Source organism: Oreochromis aureus, linkage group 14, assembly GCF_013358895.1.
Source record: "Oreochromis aureus strain Israel breed Guangdong linkage group 14, ZZ_aureus, whole genome shotgun sequence".
In the NCBI taxonomy this organism is placed as follows: Eukaryota; Metazoa; Chordata; class Actinopteri; order Cichliformes; family Cichlidae; genus Oreochromis; species Oreochromis aureus.
Genome location: NC_052955.1, coordinates 18,011,842 through 18,028,115, shown reverse-complemented (window position 1 = coordinate 18,028,115; position 16,274 = coordinate 18,011,842). Strand labels below are relative to the sequence as shown.

General features: G+C 39.5%; 2 protein-coding genes across 3 annotated transcripts in view; both read right to left on the bottom strand.

The window, feature by feature from the left end:
* LOC120432856 overlaps positions 1–16,274 on the bottom strand; it is a 520,225-nt gene that overhangs the window by 52,388 nt on the left and 451,563 nt on the right. The gene's annotated exons all lie outside the window — the stretch shown is intronic.
* The window catches only part of ppp1r37 (protein phosphatase 1, regulatory subunit 37), a 43,337-nt gene that overhangs the window by 9,501 nt on the left and 17,562 nt on the right, over positions 1–16,274 (bottom strand). For both annotated transcript variants that reach the window (XM_031727123.2, XM_031727124.2), the window contains exons 2-7: positions 13,661–13,758; positions 9,822–9,867; positions 9,540–9,640; positions 5,127–5,246; positions 1,259–1,409; positions 919–1,074 (exon numbers count right to left, since the gene is read on the bottom strand). In XM_031727123.2, coding sequence (XP_031582983.1) covers positions 919–1,074; positions 1,259–1,409; positions 5,127–5,246; positions 9,540–9,640; positions 9,822–9,867; positions 13,661–13,758 — 672 coding nt within the window. The remainder of the gene's footprint in view (positions 1–918; positions 1,075–1,258; positions 1,410–5,126; positions 5,247–9,539; positions 9,641–9,821; positions 9,868–13,660; positions 13,759–16,274) is intronic.

The window sequence follows — 16,274 nt, the reverse complement described above, 5'->3', positions numbered from 1 at the left end:
CCAGCCACTAAAGACATTTTGTCTTATCCAAAAGGACACTCACCAGGATTGTTTCTTTAAGTGGGGTTTCATTTAATCAGGCTAAAAATCAGTAAATAATATTTTTAAAACAACAACAACAAATAACCAGAAAAAACGGGAAAAGATCATTGCTCTAAATACATTTAGACCATTCGTGCTAACATGCCTAGTCACACCCTAAAGGTCCATTTTGAGCAGGGAAAAACCATCACTTATGGGTCAGACCACATCCATCTTTGAACAAATACATCCTTTTGATCTAAATTACACACCAAATCAGGTTTCACAATGGACAAAAAAAACAACAACAACAAAAAAACCTTATATCACCTCAGTGGTAGCTAGTAGATGAGAGAAGATGACACTGACACACAACACAACTCATGCTGTAACAGGCAGTAATTACAGCAGCATAAAAATCTGTTTAAAGACATTTAAATGTAACTATTTAACTGGGTAAAGTTTAAAACTACTTAGTTAATGTTTAACTTATGTTTAACATCGAGAACAGACGTTAAAGCTTGCAGCTGCCTTGATATGAAGATACTTCTGTTCAATACCTAATGTTATTTTAATGGTTTGTGTATTAGCTTTCACTTGTTTGCACTGCTTTAATTTTTTATTATTCAGCATTTTGTGTTTGCCTGCTTTTTATTTTACTGCTCGTTATACAAATTTTAAATATCTATATATGATCTACTTCTTTTATTTTGCCCCTTTGCTGAGACTGAAGGATTTAAAAAAAAAAAGTTTCAGTGAAACAATATTATGGTTCATAGAGCAAACAAATCTAACAACAAATAACACCCTGATGAAACAAAACTGTAAATAAATAAATAAATAAATAAATAATTATGGTACTTGTTACTGTGTCAGAGGACTATTACTGCTTCTTACCAGAGTCCAGGATGTGATTATTACGCAGGTCCAGGATCTGAATGTTGTAGTTGAATTTGAGCAAATTGCCAAGTTGGGCTGAGTCCTGCAGGCCATTGAGCTTGTTGTCAGCAAGGTACAACTCCCGGAGGTTCATATTCATCTTCAGAGCTGTAGCTGTATCAGTGAGATGAAAAACAAAAAAAAAAAGTGAGGAAGAAAAGGTGAAGAGGTTAAAGAAAACCGTAAAAGGAATAATAATTTTATGTTTAATCAGATAAAAAGCTTCTCTGAAGGTGAAATAAAGCTCCACTTGCTATTGTACATCCTCTGTCACGCCCTAGTACTTTGGCTGACTTACCCAATAACATGAGTGGTCTGCCAGAGAGGCCAGCGTTCTCCAGATGGAGGACTGCCAGGCTGCCACTGATCCTGAGCGCTCGTGCTACAAAGGGAGCCGAGTGGTCCAGTAGGGGAGTGTTACGGGCATCAAGATACTGCAGAGAGCTCGTCTGAGGGGGAAACACCAACAGAGGTGCAAATTATTGGCTATACAACATAAACGTCCCCAAGCCCAAAACAACCCACATAACTGTGATGAAAACAATCATAGCATGCTGGCCAAACAGGATAAATATGTAAGTGACTGAGTAAAACAGCCAAAACACACAGAAACATGCAAACTTTTAGTAGAACTACTTTGATTTTAACTGAAGCCAAGATAAAGGCAATGAGAAGTAGTTTTGTCATTTATTTAACCTGAGGCAGATCTCAGGGATTCAAGGACATGCACTTGCATTTGTTAATTAGATTCCATTTACTTCATTGAAATGAGTTATGAGTTTTCATTGATAATGTTCAAGCTGAAATATCTGTGCAGCATTGCTTCATAAATCAGACGGTCATTGCTCGGAGACAGGGAATGCCTTTTGGTCCAAGCGCTGATCAAATGCCAAATCGTTTTGATTACAGTAAGACTGTTGTACACAGTTACCACATAATCACTGCACTGTGATTAAGAATGTGATGTTTCTCCCTCTAGGATTAAATTAATGACCCAAACGGAAAATAAAAACAAATAAGTAGGCCACAATATTAAGAATAAAGAGTGCAAAGTAATTTGTTGCTCTGCAGACAGTTTGCATACAGAACAGATCCACAGAAGACGCCATCACCGTAGCTCTCCACTCTGTGATGAGCCACCTGGAGCAGCAGTAAAGCTACATCCGAATGCTCTTTGTGGATTACAGCTCAGCTTTCAATACAATCATCCTGGATATCCTCATCACGAAACTGGTCACTCTTGGCCTCCTCCCTCTCACATGTGCCTGGATAAATGACTCGGCCCTCATCTCTCCTCCACTTGCATGCTGAGCACTGGCTCCCAACAGGGTGTGTGCTGAGCCCCCTCCTGTATTGCCACTACACCTACGACTGTAGTTCAGCCCACAACAGAAACCTCATCATCAAGTTTGTTAATGACAGCAAACTTGATGAGTCGGACTCATCTCAAAGGGAGATGGGGCAGCCTACAGAGAGGAAGTCCTCAAGTTGGCAGCATGGTGTTCAGAGAACAAGCTGGCAGTGAACACCAAGAAAACCAAAGAGGTCATTGTCGACTTCAGGAGGCACAGCACCGACTTAGCTCCACTATACATCAAAGGTGAGTGTGTGGGGGGGGTCCACACCTTCCGTTTTCTCTGTGTCCTCATCTCCGCTGACATCTCCTGGACAGACAACATCACAGCGGCCATCAAGAAGGCCCAGCAGCGGCTGCACTTCCTGATGGTCCTCAGGAAGTACAAACTGGACTCCAACCTGCTGCTGACCTTCTACCGCTCGTCCATTGAGAGCCTGCTGACTTATTGAACCACAGTATGGTACAGCAGCTGCACTAAGGCAGATAGAGTGAGTTTTCATAGAGTAGTCAGGGCAGCACAGAAGATCATAGGCTGCCCTGTCCCCTCCCTGATCGACATTTATTTCTCTGCCTCAGCAGAGCAACAAACATCATCAAGGATAGTTCCAATCTTGGTTTTGACCTGTTCAACCTGCTTCCATCAGGGAAGCGCTACAGGTGCATCAGCACAAAGACTGTCATAATCAAGAATACTTTCTTCCCAAAAGCCATAACCACCCTGAACTCAGACATACACTGACAACACAGTTCCACCCCCCAATCCAAGGACTTCCCTCTATACACAGACTACACGACTACCATCACCACTGTGCAATACTTAATTTACGTGCAATAACCCACACTGTAAATATATAACACAACCCCCCCAACACCCCCATTTGTATATTTTATATTTTTGAATACTGTTCATATGTACATAGTGCTGTAGAACTGTGCATCTCACCTCCCTTTCTTTTCCCACATCTGCACTGAGTAGGAGATGCTCAGTATCTTATTGTACATGTGTATAGTGACAATAAAAGGCATTCTATTCTATTCTATTCTATTCTATTTGTGCTATTCACCACAGTACATCAAGCCTAACCAACCTAACACACACAAAAATCACTGCTTTTTTGATAAACGTGTTTGAATAGTTCGGGAGGTTTTCTTGGTTATGAATCACACGTACCACAAAAAAATAATAATAATATGATCAAATGTAATAGCTCAGGTGTGACCATAACCACTCCTGTGGTAACCAGCAACTCCATATGGTTTGCTTTGATTAAACAACAGCTGTTCACATCAGCTGTTTTCTCACATGTGCTGCTGTCGTCCTTGTATATCAACGTGTTTAACCGTCAGTGATTTGGATTCTTAATAGTAATAAGTGATGACTGACATCAAAGGGTGACTTATGTTTGTGCTGACAGAGCAGCAGCACTGACGATGAAAGGTCAGAGATAAGAAACAACAGAGAATCTTGGTCTTTTCCCCCTAGACACAAACCAATGACTACAGAACGCAAAGTAAGAACACAAGTAAGCCACAGTTTGAGATTCAGCCTGAAGAACTTTCTCACTAAAAACAACAAAGCCTTTTTACATTTTTCGATCACTTGTGTATATGGTCTTCAATGACTTTTCTGAGGACAGATTTTCTTTCTTTCAGTCATTCCACCATCTTCTGTCACAGTTCAGCTATTGTTTTACTACTTGATTTTTATGTGCAAAACAAAGCACATCCTCTTGATTTTAAGGTTTTCTAAATCAACACATAACAGAAAACTGGTCCTAGTGGGACCATTAAAAAAAACTCAGATGAATACAAACAGATGATATATACAATGTCATTATTTATTTAAGAAAAAACTAAATAAAAATATAGAAGGAGAGAAACAACCCATGACTCAATACCTCGCAAAAGCCTCTTTAGCATTAAGCTAAAGAGTTGCTCACATCATTGTGAAGACATTCTGGCACACTCTGTTTTATTCAGTTGATTGAGATTTGCAGGGATTTATTCATGTACAGCTCTTTTAAGGACTAGCAACAGCTTTTCATTCAGGGTTGACATTCACCTTGATTCTTGTCTTTTTCAGCATTGTAGTGTTGTAGACCTGCTGCTGTGATCCTGTTGCATGACCAAATTTCAGACAAGCCTCAGCTGTCAGACACATGGCCTCACATTTGACTCTAGAATACTTTGGTATAAAGACGAGTTGACAAAATCCTCAATAACTGCAAAGTCCCCAGGTCATGTGGCCTCAAAACAAGCCTCACTGTGCAGCCCCTAACTGATACTTACCACAATTTTTTTTTTTTTTTAACTAAGCACTAAGAATGCCCTCTATTTTTCACACACTGCTTTGACACTTTGGCTTAGTTTTTGTTAAATAAATAATCGCAAGGTGTAATTTGTCATGTTGTTTTTCAAGCAAGGTTGTATTTATCTCACTCTACCGGATAAAGACCAGATATTTTTTATAATGTCCCAATGCACTTCATTTGGTGTCTTTACTTTTATATTGTCTCTTTTTTAAATCATCTGTTATTTTAGAAAGATGAATGATTAAGTGACTTTTTTTAAATTTAGTGACAGTACTTTTCATTTATTTTACTTTACATTTATTTACTAGTTGTTATTGTGCCAGGTTAACTCCTACTATTGCAGTTTGCATTACTAAGAGCCTGATGACCACTTTTTCCTCATGGGTATATGTATGGGCAGAAACAACCCTCCTGGTCTTTCAAGTTAAACTCTGCTCAACACCCTGACCCTGATTTGCACACTGTCGTTGTTGGTGTATGGGAGGACAATCTCTCACCTTTCGCATCATGTGAGCTGCAGCCTGCCATCCTCGTGTGCCAATGTGCTTGTTGAAGGAGATGTTGAGATGTGTGGCCGACTCATAGTACTCTATCATGTCAAAGAGAGCTGATGCACCCTGAGGGGGAGGAAGAGGGAGAGATTAGGAGAAACATTAACCAACTTGTGACAAATTAAAATCTAACAACTTAAACAACTCTCACAGTTGGTTCATAAAACACAGAAAGAGATGTTGTAAAGCAGCTTGGAGCAGTTGTCGTTGCCAGGGTAACAATCCCTCAGGGCAGGTGAGAAGTGCTTCTTTCCATAGGGGCCTCAGGTGTATGTAGAGATACTACAGCTCGAAGGGCAAGTTCATATGCTTGTGCAACTGTTTACTGTTGTAAAGCAAAATATTAAGATTCAGCACTATTCAAAATAACTGAGAACTGACTTTTTATTTCCAGATTAGGGCTGCAACGTGTAGTAAAAGAATGAGTCCCATTAAAATGCACCAAAATGATACACTGTGAAATGAGAGCCACTGGACCACTGATTTTGCACTCAAAACCATCTGAGCAGCTTACAGTGTTCACAATGATTGCTTCTGTCTGACAAGTTTCAGTCCAAAAATTCTGACAACATGCATTTCACTTATGCACGGTACAATCATCAGATTCTAAATAAAACCAGCCTCACCAACAGCTCTCATCACTGGTGACAGGGTCATGCACTGTGAAATTATCCCTAACGGTGAGACTGTGAATAATGAGCTCGATTTTAACTCCCTGAGCTGTCGCAGTTTGTGTTTGGGGTGAGTATCTGAACTGTGGTTAAACTACTGTTCTCCTACACCCAGCACACTTAAACACTAAGGATTTTGGCACTGACCCCTAATTGTACTTAGCAGATTTGGCTTCCTGCAACTTTGTCCTTTTAAACAACAGTAAGTTCATGTAGAAGAATCACTGTTTTGACACATTGGAGGAGGTCTGGTGCACTTTGCGATCACACATGAAGCAATGAAAAAGAAGCTGAAAAGGTTCATGCTTTGAATGGAACTGTGTAAAGGCTCTTTTTGTTGAAAAGTAAAGTACAAAATGTTTGATTCACTTGTCCAACAAGCAACGTCATCATGTTGTTTCTGAAATATTCCAGAGTACTACAAAAACCTAAGTGCTGTGTGACTGTGAGACTCCAAATGTGCGTGGTAAGAATCCGATGCAGGACTAAAATAAAATATCAGGTGATCAAGAATAATGTAAGTGCACTCATGATCAGGGTTTTAATCTGGTTTTAATAATGATGTCGGGGGGGCAACTCAGTATATCAGTAATTCCTGACAAACTAGACAAAGATGATGGCACTGTAGCGAGGATAGATGTCTGGTTCTTTTGCCTTTTCCATTTTCCAAATATAAATCATAGCTGAGCATATCAGCATGCTGCTGCAACGCTAGATCTCATGACTGGATTCTGTGTTTCTCATCTGTTTCAATGGAAAAAATATAAAAATAAACATATAATAATATCGAAATAAATAAATAAACTGACCCCACAACTGATCAACTAACTGCAGGAGGTGATCCAGATTAAATGTGAGATTATCCTTTTCTGATGCTGATAAAAACTAACAAAGTCAGACAGGCTATGCTACTGCACAGTATCTCCTAACCTTTCCACTTTGCATTCGTTTGTACTGGAAGACATTACTGAGTATACAGCAATGTGTGTTTATCTACAGGGTGGAGGAAGATGAGTCATATTCAGTCCAATAAAAGCCATCCTGTAACTCTGCTTCCCGTGCTTGCGCCTCCACAGGCTTCTTAAAACATCTCTCTCTAACCATTTTTCTCCTTTCATCTTCCCATTTCATTCCCAACAAGACGCCACTGCTGCACAGTCGAGTCAAGTACGAGCCAAATCAAGCCATCTACTGTATACCTCTCACACCCACTCAAAAATGAACCCATCCTCTTCCCGAGTCGATTTATTTTCTATGCCAGCTTCCTCTAATCCCAGCTCATCCGGCAACACTACTTCAGTATTTTCTCCTTTCAGAGCTTCATTTCATCTCAGCCCAAGGCGAGACACTTGCCTGAGACTGAAAAGCTGCTCTCTGGTGACTCAGTCACTGACTCATTCTGCCACTTTATTCACATTCCTGGGGTAGAGTTGCATGTTGGGTGAAATTTAAAACAAACAAAAAAACCCACATACATCACTCTACACTGTCACTTACAATTAAAAAAATAATAATTATGGTTTTTTTGGACTGAAATAAAATGACACATAATGTTTCTCCGATTTACTTAGTAAAGGAATTTGTGAGCTGGATAGTGTTGATATATGTTACGGTATCAATGCTCCGGAGCTGATAATGCACTCTTTAAGCTCTACACAAAACATCTGCTAATATCGGTGCAGAAACCCTTCAGCACTGGTATAAAAATGTTATCCATTTGGTTGTCTGTATATGTTTATCTAGTGCATGAAAACTGATCCATGACTCACTGCATTTACACCTGGTATTAAAATGTGTTTTTTCCATCTGGACTGTGCGAACATTGTGACTGGATCACAATAGGCAAATTAGTTAGAGCTGGCAGACTTGTTACTGGTTAAGTAAAGCAGGTCCGTGAATGGATGTATAAACTTTTGTAAGGTTTGAAACTGTGACGCAAGACCCACTTGTGGGGTAAATAATACCTACCAACTACAGGTAGGGCGTCTATGAAGTGAAACTAATTTGAATGAATGGGATTTTTGTTGGGGAAGTAAACAAGAATTTGCTGGTGTCATTATGGTGACCTCTATTTATCTAAAATTAACTTTTTTGTTGTCTGTGGTCTATAAATATTCTGGCATGTATGGTCTTTTACTCTGAAGAGATTCTTTTACACACACCAAGAAAGAACCACTGTTTAAACTAGTTCTGCAAAATTTTTCTTTTTCCCTTAAGTATCGATTGTGTTTACATCTGCTGAGATCACAACTCATCTGTCCTTGCTCATTAAATCACATGCATAGTCTCCAAGTCAGGGGTCTCAAACGCGCAACCCGGGGGCCACTTGCAGTCCACATAACCCCTACTTGCGGCCTGTATAGAATTAGAATTAGAATTCAACTTTAATGTCATTGCACATGTTACAAGTACAAGGCAACAAAATGCAGTTTGCATCCATCCAGAAGTGCTTTAGCAATAATATTAATATTATTATATTAATTGTATAGTGACGTGAAGAAATATAATGCAATTTGGTCCTCGAAGTTACTTTTTTGTTAGGGAGGATTTGTTTGCTGTTGAGTGCAATGTTAAAATAAGTTCTTTAAAACCAAAAAATTATTTAATATGAAGGTAATATGAGCAGAGAGCACAAATATGTTGAGCTATTGGCTGTGTTAGTTCAGTGAGAGAGTTATTTATAAAGAAAACATTTTTCACTAGAAGTCAAAAACTAATGTCTACACTTATGTTTGCATTTTTATTTTGTGCACAGAATTATAGCAGAAGTCCTGCCACATGTCTGGCGAGAGTACCAACTTGTTTATTTGGTAGTTCAATGAAAGGCTTCAGTTCATTAAGAGTGAGAAAAAAAAAAAAATTGCATTCACATTTGCAGTTTGGTTTTCATATACAATATCTGAAATTTAAAAAACAAACAAACAAACAAAAGACTACATTTTAGGAAATATTGGTTGGTGTTTTCTTGTTTGTTTGTTTCCGTTACTACTTGAACACTAAAGTTGCCCTCCAATGAGATAACAGTGCCCGCAGTGGCCCACAGCTCATTTAAGTTTGAGACCCTGCTCTAAATAATAGCATAAAACACTGATGCATATTTTAATATTTAAAGACATCGAGTTAGGTTTTCTTTAAGGTCACTGAAAGAAAACCTTTCTGCATTTTTAACTACCCATGATTAAATAAAGTGAAAGCTGCCCAGAACCATCAGGTTTCCAAGACCTCAAGGACACCAAGTTAACTAACAGACTCTGCAGCATGCTGAAAAACAGCAGGTGACAGGGAGCTAAATTAATTCTGCAGTTAAAGAGTGAAAGTACTGACACAGTTTTGACAGACAGGGATTAAGTAATGAGCAGTAATTAAACCTTATGCTCCAAAGCAAACTTCTTCCTGTATGACTCTGGCAACAGAGTATGTGTGTTTGGAGCGTGTATGACAGGAAGTGGTCAGTGTCCATGTGTTCCACACTACAACACTGTCTATCTGTGCATGTCTGCAGCCCAAACATTTTAATGGTGTTTACATAAGTGGACATCTGGGGTAATCAGAAAACTCGTGACCACATACTTCATATCCTGCTAGTCCTGTAATCGTGGAAAAGTTAATGAGAGTGTAACTGAAAGCATGAATCAAACATGAAAGAAGATGAGAAAAGGGGGAGAAGCAGATATTTAAAGCATCTTACATCTTCATCCAGGTTGGTTTGCTCCAGGTCCACCAATTTAAACTGGACCCTCTTCAAAATCTCTTCCAGAGACTCGCATGCTTTGTAGTCCAGCTTTTCACCTAAAATAAATCCACATACACTTGGTCAATTAACCATTCAGCCATGCAGTATTAGATGCCTTTTATAAATTAAAGTTAGAAAAATTGCAATTACTGTTTTCCACACGTTACACTGTTAATTGTACTGTATCGTTTGTGACTGTTGTAGTGGGGTGTTTTTTTTTTTTGGTCTGGTACTTACCTTTTAAATCTAAGCATTCATTTCGCTGTGTCAGGTCTTTCAGTTCCTACAGAAACAAAAACAAGTAGTGTCAGGAAGGGTTTCCCCATTGAAGCAATCTTTTCTTTTCACATGTTCAAGTCTTCACGTGATTCAGCAGGCAGTTCACGAAACGGTAGACCACACATAAATCAAGATAAACAATTGCTGCTAAAAAAGCATCTGCAGCATACATTAGCTCCAGGCTGCGTTAGAGTATTTAACTTCTGGTTTTGTTTTAGGATGCACTGAAAGGGAATGTTGAGTCACCCCCAATGATGACAACTTCAGCTGTATGGGATAGTGTGTTACAGAAAGTGTTACAGTTAATACAAAGTTTTGCAACATGGATGGGAACTGAGTCTCAAAGTAAAAACCTAAAGGCATGTAAAAGTGAAACTAAACTCTAAACCCAAATGATTCATTTGGAAACTACAAATCACTGAAAAACTGACACATACACCCACAAAATGTAGAAACAAGCAATATTTCCTGTATCAGTGCCAGTAACGGCCTGTTTGAGGGCATGAGACGATCATGAGTTTGTCTGTGTGAGTTGGTAGAAACATTTTTATTCACAGTTAAACGGGCCACAGCATCAAATGATCTTTTAAAACCCAACATGCTAGTGACTTAAAGGTGAAAACTTTTACCTCTTGCGCCAGTAGAAGACCTAACCACTCACAGAAACATTAAAAACATACAGGGTGCTGCCCTCAACACTATGTACAGGCAAATCCCCTCTCTCCAGTTGACTGCCCAACCAATTCAGCATGAACTTCATAACCCCGGCCTTCCTGTCTTACTGTTATTACTAATGTGTATTGCTGAAGGTGATCACACTGGTTTGTTTGTACTGGGAATTCATTGCCTAACATATAACTTATGAGTTCCCTAACACACACAAATATCACATGACAAATTGCTCAAAACATTGCAGTATTAATACAAGCAGCAGGAAATGCAATGAAATTAAATAATGCTGGAGAGCTGAGAGTCCCTGAGCTGTGAAATAAAAGTAAATGTATTGATAAATGTCACATTATCATTAGTTTTAATATCTTTTAGCACCCATAAGATGTTGACTATATAAACACAGGCAGGCAAACATTTCTGGCAGTTTAACAGCAAGCACATTTTCACTAACAATTAACATGAGCACCTGTCAGTGAGAATGATTTCAGCAGTGCAAATTCTTTTCAGGCAGAACTGCCAGAACCAAAAATAGTGCATGACGCAGAGTGCGCCTCTGCACGAGTGGTTGCATGGGTGTGCATCTTTGTGTCATGGGAAGACTATATAATGCCATGTTTCAGTTTAACATCTTGTTCATAAAATGCTTTTACTCTTGCTTTACAGTCCCCCCAAGTTATCTATTCCATAGATCACACAGTCACCTAGTAAAAGGATTTTCTGCCCAATATCAAGACAGATATATAGCATCCAAGTTCTCATAGCCAAAAGACCGAGGTGATGTATGACAAAATCCTCTATTTTCTCTATTAAATATGACTGTTAGATGGTCCTTGTTGTGTAGTACACACTGGCAACATCATTCCACAAAAACAATCAAATACACAGTAATACGTGTCAATCAAGTTTTGCCATTTAAAGTAAAGTAATTATCCACAGAGAGTAGCCTATAAACTTATCAAATTATAAAAGAAATTACCCATATATGGCCCATCATGTGATATTTTCAGAGTTTATATCACTCCAGTTTACAGTTATATGGTCAGAATGATGACATGATACCAAAGTGGTCGGGTCTATTCCCTGATTTGGGATAAAGCTGCTTCCACAGCACATGCAGATGTACAAGCGGTGCAGAACATTTTGCAGAGAATTTCCTGGATTTCTTGTGGATTGTGATCCTCATTTCAGACCCATGGCAACAGACATCTATGCATACATAAGAAGCAAGCGTGCATGTTGGCTACATGTGAGACACTGTGCTCTTCAAGGAACTGCAGCAGTAGAAATGTGGCACAAGGGTACCAAGTATCCAGGTTTTAACATTGTGGTCAGAGTTAATGCAGTAACAGGCATTCAGCATATAGCTGCTTAATGGTGACACCCCCCCCCCCCTTAAAACTACACAAACAACTAGCCAGAAATTCACACAAAAATGCATGAAGTAGGGCCAATGGAAAAGTGCCACGTGTACTTAAACTTAATAAAGAAAGCCTTAGAGTGAATGAGGAAAAACAGTAAACGGCTAATCATCTCTTGCTAACCCCCCTCCTCTTACTGGCCAAACATTTGGTATGTTTATGGGTGACTATGAGTGACTAAGCAGAAATGAGAAGGGCAGGATTGGACTAACAGCGGTGGAGAGGTACAGAGGGAGGGCATACATGAGCAATCAAAATATGAGTGAGGGAAGGAGGGAGATGAGGCACTTCTGTGATGTGACGAGACGTCCCTGTACTGTCAACCAGTCAGCCAGTGGAAATGTACCCAGACTAAAAGACTAAGTGGAGCTCACAGAGGCAGCTTAGCACATTGACGTGCATTTCCACAAGTAACTGAGATGTTAGCCCGGCCTCTTTCAGCTGACCAGACATGTGATGAGCCCCTTGAATCACAAATGTGTTTCCATCTTGAGACTAACTTTCCTTCAACTTCATCACTCTCACAAACCAGCAGGTACAAATGTGCAAATAGTTGAGAGGCCCACTAAAGGGTTTACAGTTTATGTTCTACAGTAACTGAACAAACAGAAGTGCTAATTCACTGCTGCTGCCAACTCCCAACTCCTGTTAGTCTGATAATAAGGGAGTTGGCTTGGTGATGAGATGCTCCTACAGAAATAAAAAGCAGGAGACAGGTATTCACATGTTAATAATATAAACACAGTTCTAAAGTATTACAATTATCAGACCCACTATTACATTTCTACTGATGACTGGGGCCTTTATCTAAACAGAAGAAAGTCAATATAAGAGACAAGCCATTACTTGTACAAACAATTATTCCTTCTGACGCATTTGCATGAGGCATACTGAAATCTCACTTATTGGTAGAAAACATTTTAGAACAGTAGTAAAAGTTTTCCTCCTGTAATACAATAGAAACAATTAAATGCACAGCTTTCTCTCTTGATGCACAACAATTCAACTTCACCTCATCTGTCATTAAATCACACCAAAAGAAGGATCTGTACATTTTAAGTTTGTATTAAGTATAACAAATATGTGTCCATTTTTCAATATCAGCTTTCCAGCATAATCATCATTAAGACTGATTTACCAATGTAAAGTTATGCGCGTCTTCTTAACAAAGAGGTTTGTAAAAAATTTATTTTGTTTTTGATTTTCTCTGCATGCGTTTGTACTAACTCACATTCAAAGGCACAAGGTTGGCAAACTATAAAAACTAACAGCCTCGAGGCTTCCCCACTGGATCTGAAGAACTGCTTATATTAGAGGGATTATGAGACACATGACTGAGCAGGCTAACCCACAGGAGAGGCCAAAAAACACCCGCGTGCCTGACGGGAGTAACAACCACTCTTACGGAAAAAAGCCCTGTATCTACAGGATACCATCACAGCGCTTGTCCAAAGTCATGCAATGGAGGATCACACCATGCCCTAAAACCACATTAACAGGCCTTTGAAGTGTTTTCCTAACAAAAACAAAAACCTTCAGGATGTAATTTTTGGAAAAAAATTTTGTTTGACCTCACAAAAGGATTTTTGGGTGCCGTCCAAATGTTTTACTGTTGGATGGTTGTCCACCTCTTGGTTGTTGAGTGGAGCCCAGACTCAATCTGTCAGTTGTGTGTCAACTGTGTGTTTGTATTATGTTGAGCCTTACCTGTATCTGTTTGAGCACTTTGGGTATAGGTTTACAGTTGAGTTTTTGACAGGCTTGTTTATAGGATGAGAGGATCTCCTCCACGGTCACATTCTGAGCTGCAAAACAGAATACAGTCAAAAAGGTTAGGGTTGCTTTTATTGGTATGTTTCTTCATACATAGTTCTTGAAAATGAAATGAATCAAAAACTCACTGCACTGAATGTGGCTCATGTTTATTGTGGGGAGGCGGGGGGATTCTCCAGACATAGTGTCAGCATTTATATTAGAAGGCTATTAGAAGTCCAACATTGAATTTCATGCACACAGCTTTCTGCCATTTTGATGTCATAGGAGAATGGCCAGACTGCTTTGTTGAGTTGAGGGGAATGTCACAGTGACTCAAATAACCACTTGTTACAAGCAGGGTATGCAGAAGAGTATCTCTGAATGCGCAACATATCAACCACTGAAGCAAAATGCGCTACAGCTGCAGAAGACCTCACTGGCATCTTGCTGTCAGCCAGGATGAGGAAACTCAGTGTACAATTCGCACAAGCTCATCAAAACTGATCAACAGAAGATCAGTAAAATGTTGTCTAGTGTGAGAAGCTTTGACCTTTGCTACCACTTTCAGATTTATGAGAAATTTTGACCTAGTTAAGATTCTGCTTTGTATTAATTAACAATTCAGGCTGCTGCTGGTGGCAGCAGCAAAGGAACATTGTTTAAATGCTACAGTCAGAGTATTGTTGCTGACCATGTCATTCATTTCTAATCACAGTGTACCCATCTTCTAATATTTGCTTTCACCAGGATAACGCACCATGTTACAAAGTTCAAACCATCTCAAACTGGTGTCTTGAACATGGCAATGTTGTACTCAAATGGCCTCTGCAGACCCCATAGCTCAGTCCAATAGAGCACCTTTGAAATGTGGTTGAATGGGAGATTCACATCATGGATGTGCAGATGACAAATTTGCAACAAGTAAAATGCTTTCATGTCTATCTGGAACAAAATCTCTGTGGAATGTTTTTAGCCTCCTTTTGATCTATGCCACAAGAATTAACTCAGTACTAGCAAGCTGTAACTACTGGTCAGTAAGTGCAAAGCACTAACAAATGACCAAATCTGCTTTGATCCATCAGAACAACTCAGGACTCTCCATGACTCAAAAAAAATGAACATAATAAAGTCTAAGACACGGCGACTTAGAAAATATTCTTTTTTCATGTGAGCTGTTTGTGTTTCTGCCTTAGGGAGCACTCTCTTGACAGAGAGAATCAGAGATTGCAACCCCTTTAAGTACTCCCCTACTTAAGTCAGCAAAAAGGAGGTATTGTTCTTTGTCTGCGTGTGGGTCAGCCGCTGTTGCCATCCCAGACGGTTGTGGGGGCTAACTCCAGTCAGATGACTGGGCAGCATTCAAACCCGCTGTTCTGCCTGAGAGACTCAGCAGAGAAATGAAGTGAAGCACTTATGGCAAAAAAAAAAAAAAAAAAAAAAAAAAAAAGACAGAAGAAGACAGAAAAGTACTAATAGAACGTGAGATGAAAAACAGAGTATATAGAAGGAGGTTTGAAAGATCAGAACAGTAAATTACATTAACAGAAAAACAATGACATCCATTCTATTTCCAACCAGTGTATCTACCCTGCAGAAAGCAATGCTGTAACACACTGGCTGTTCTATCCGTGTGTGTGTGTGTGTTATTGACTTTTGCTGCCGTCAGCATTTTGATTTGTCTTGCCAAGGTGAGAACTTGCCCACTTCACTGTTGGCTCCATCTCTAATCTCCTTCATCTCACACAATGTCCCCCATCACTTTAACTTACACCCTCTCACATTCATTAATCACACCTGACAGAAAGGCTTCAAGCACCAGGAGTATTTAACAATAGAAACCTATTGGCTACAGTCCCACACACCAACACAAATCCCTAGCCTAATGAGAACACACATATGATCTTTCTCTCCATATTTAGCTAAAACACAAAGCCAAAAACACAAAGCAAAGAGGAAATCCAGCACAAAGAGACTTCAGTCATCGCCACAGTGATTTGACTTTAGAAACATGAAGAGGTAGAAATGAACTGCTCATCACTGTCTTTGTTACCTGTTAAAGATCAGAGTCTGGGTGCTGGGCTGGGGTTGGCATTCATTCAGCTTTAACATCACTCTGGGTTCTTGGCTAGCTTATTGTTAACGTGCTGTCTATTAGGCCTGCACAATAAATCGAAAATTTATTGTCATCGCGATATCAGCCTGTGCGATGGGCCCATCGCAAAACACGGCGTAAACTGCGATAATTGGGTACCCTAAAATGTTTACACACGTGCTTTAAAGACTTTACCAATCAAAGAAACCCCTTGACACATTTGACCAGTCGAATAGAGCCCTTCATGGCATTAACAAATCAAATGGATTTGTGGCCCGCCTCCTACGTAGGGGGATGAGCGAACAACGCTGCAGCAACGAGCTACTATGAACTCGTGGTGTTAAAAAAAAAAAAAAAAAAAAAAAAAAAATAGTACCTCACTTATTTGGAGGTACTTTGGATTTGATAAAGACGACCTTCTCCAAACACAGGTACTCTGCAAAACTTGCCGAACACTCGTGGCAACCACCAGAG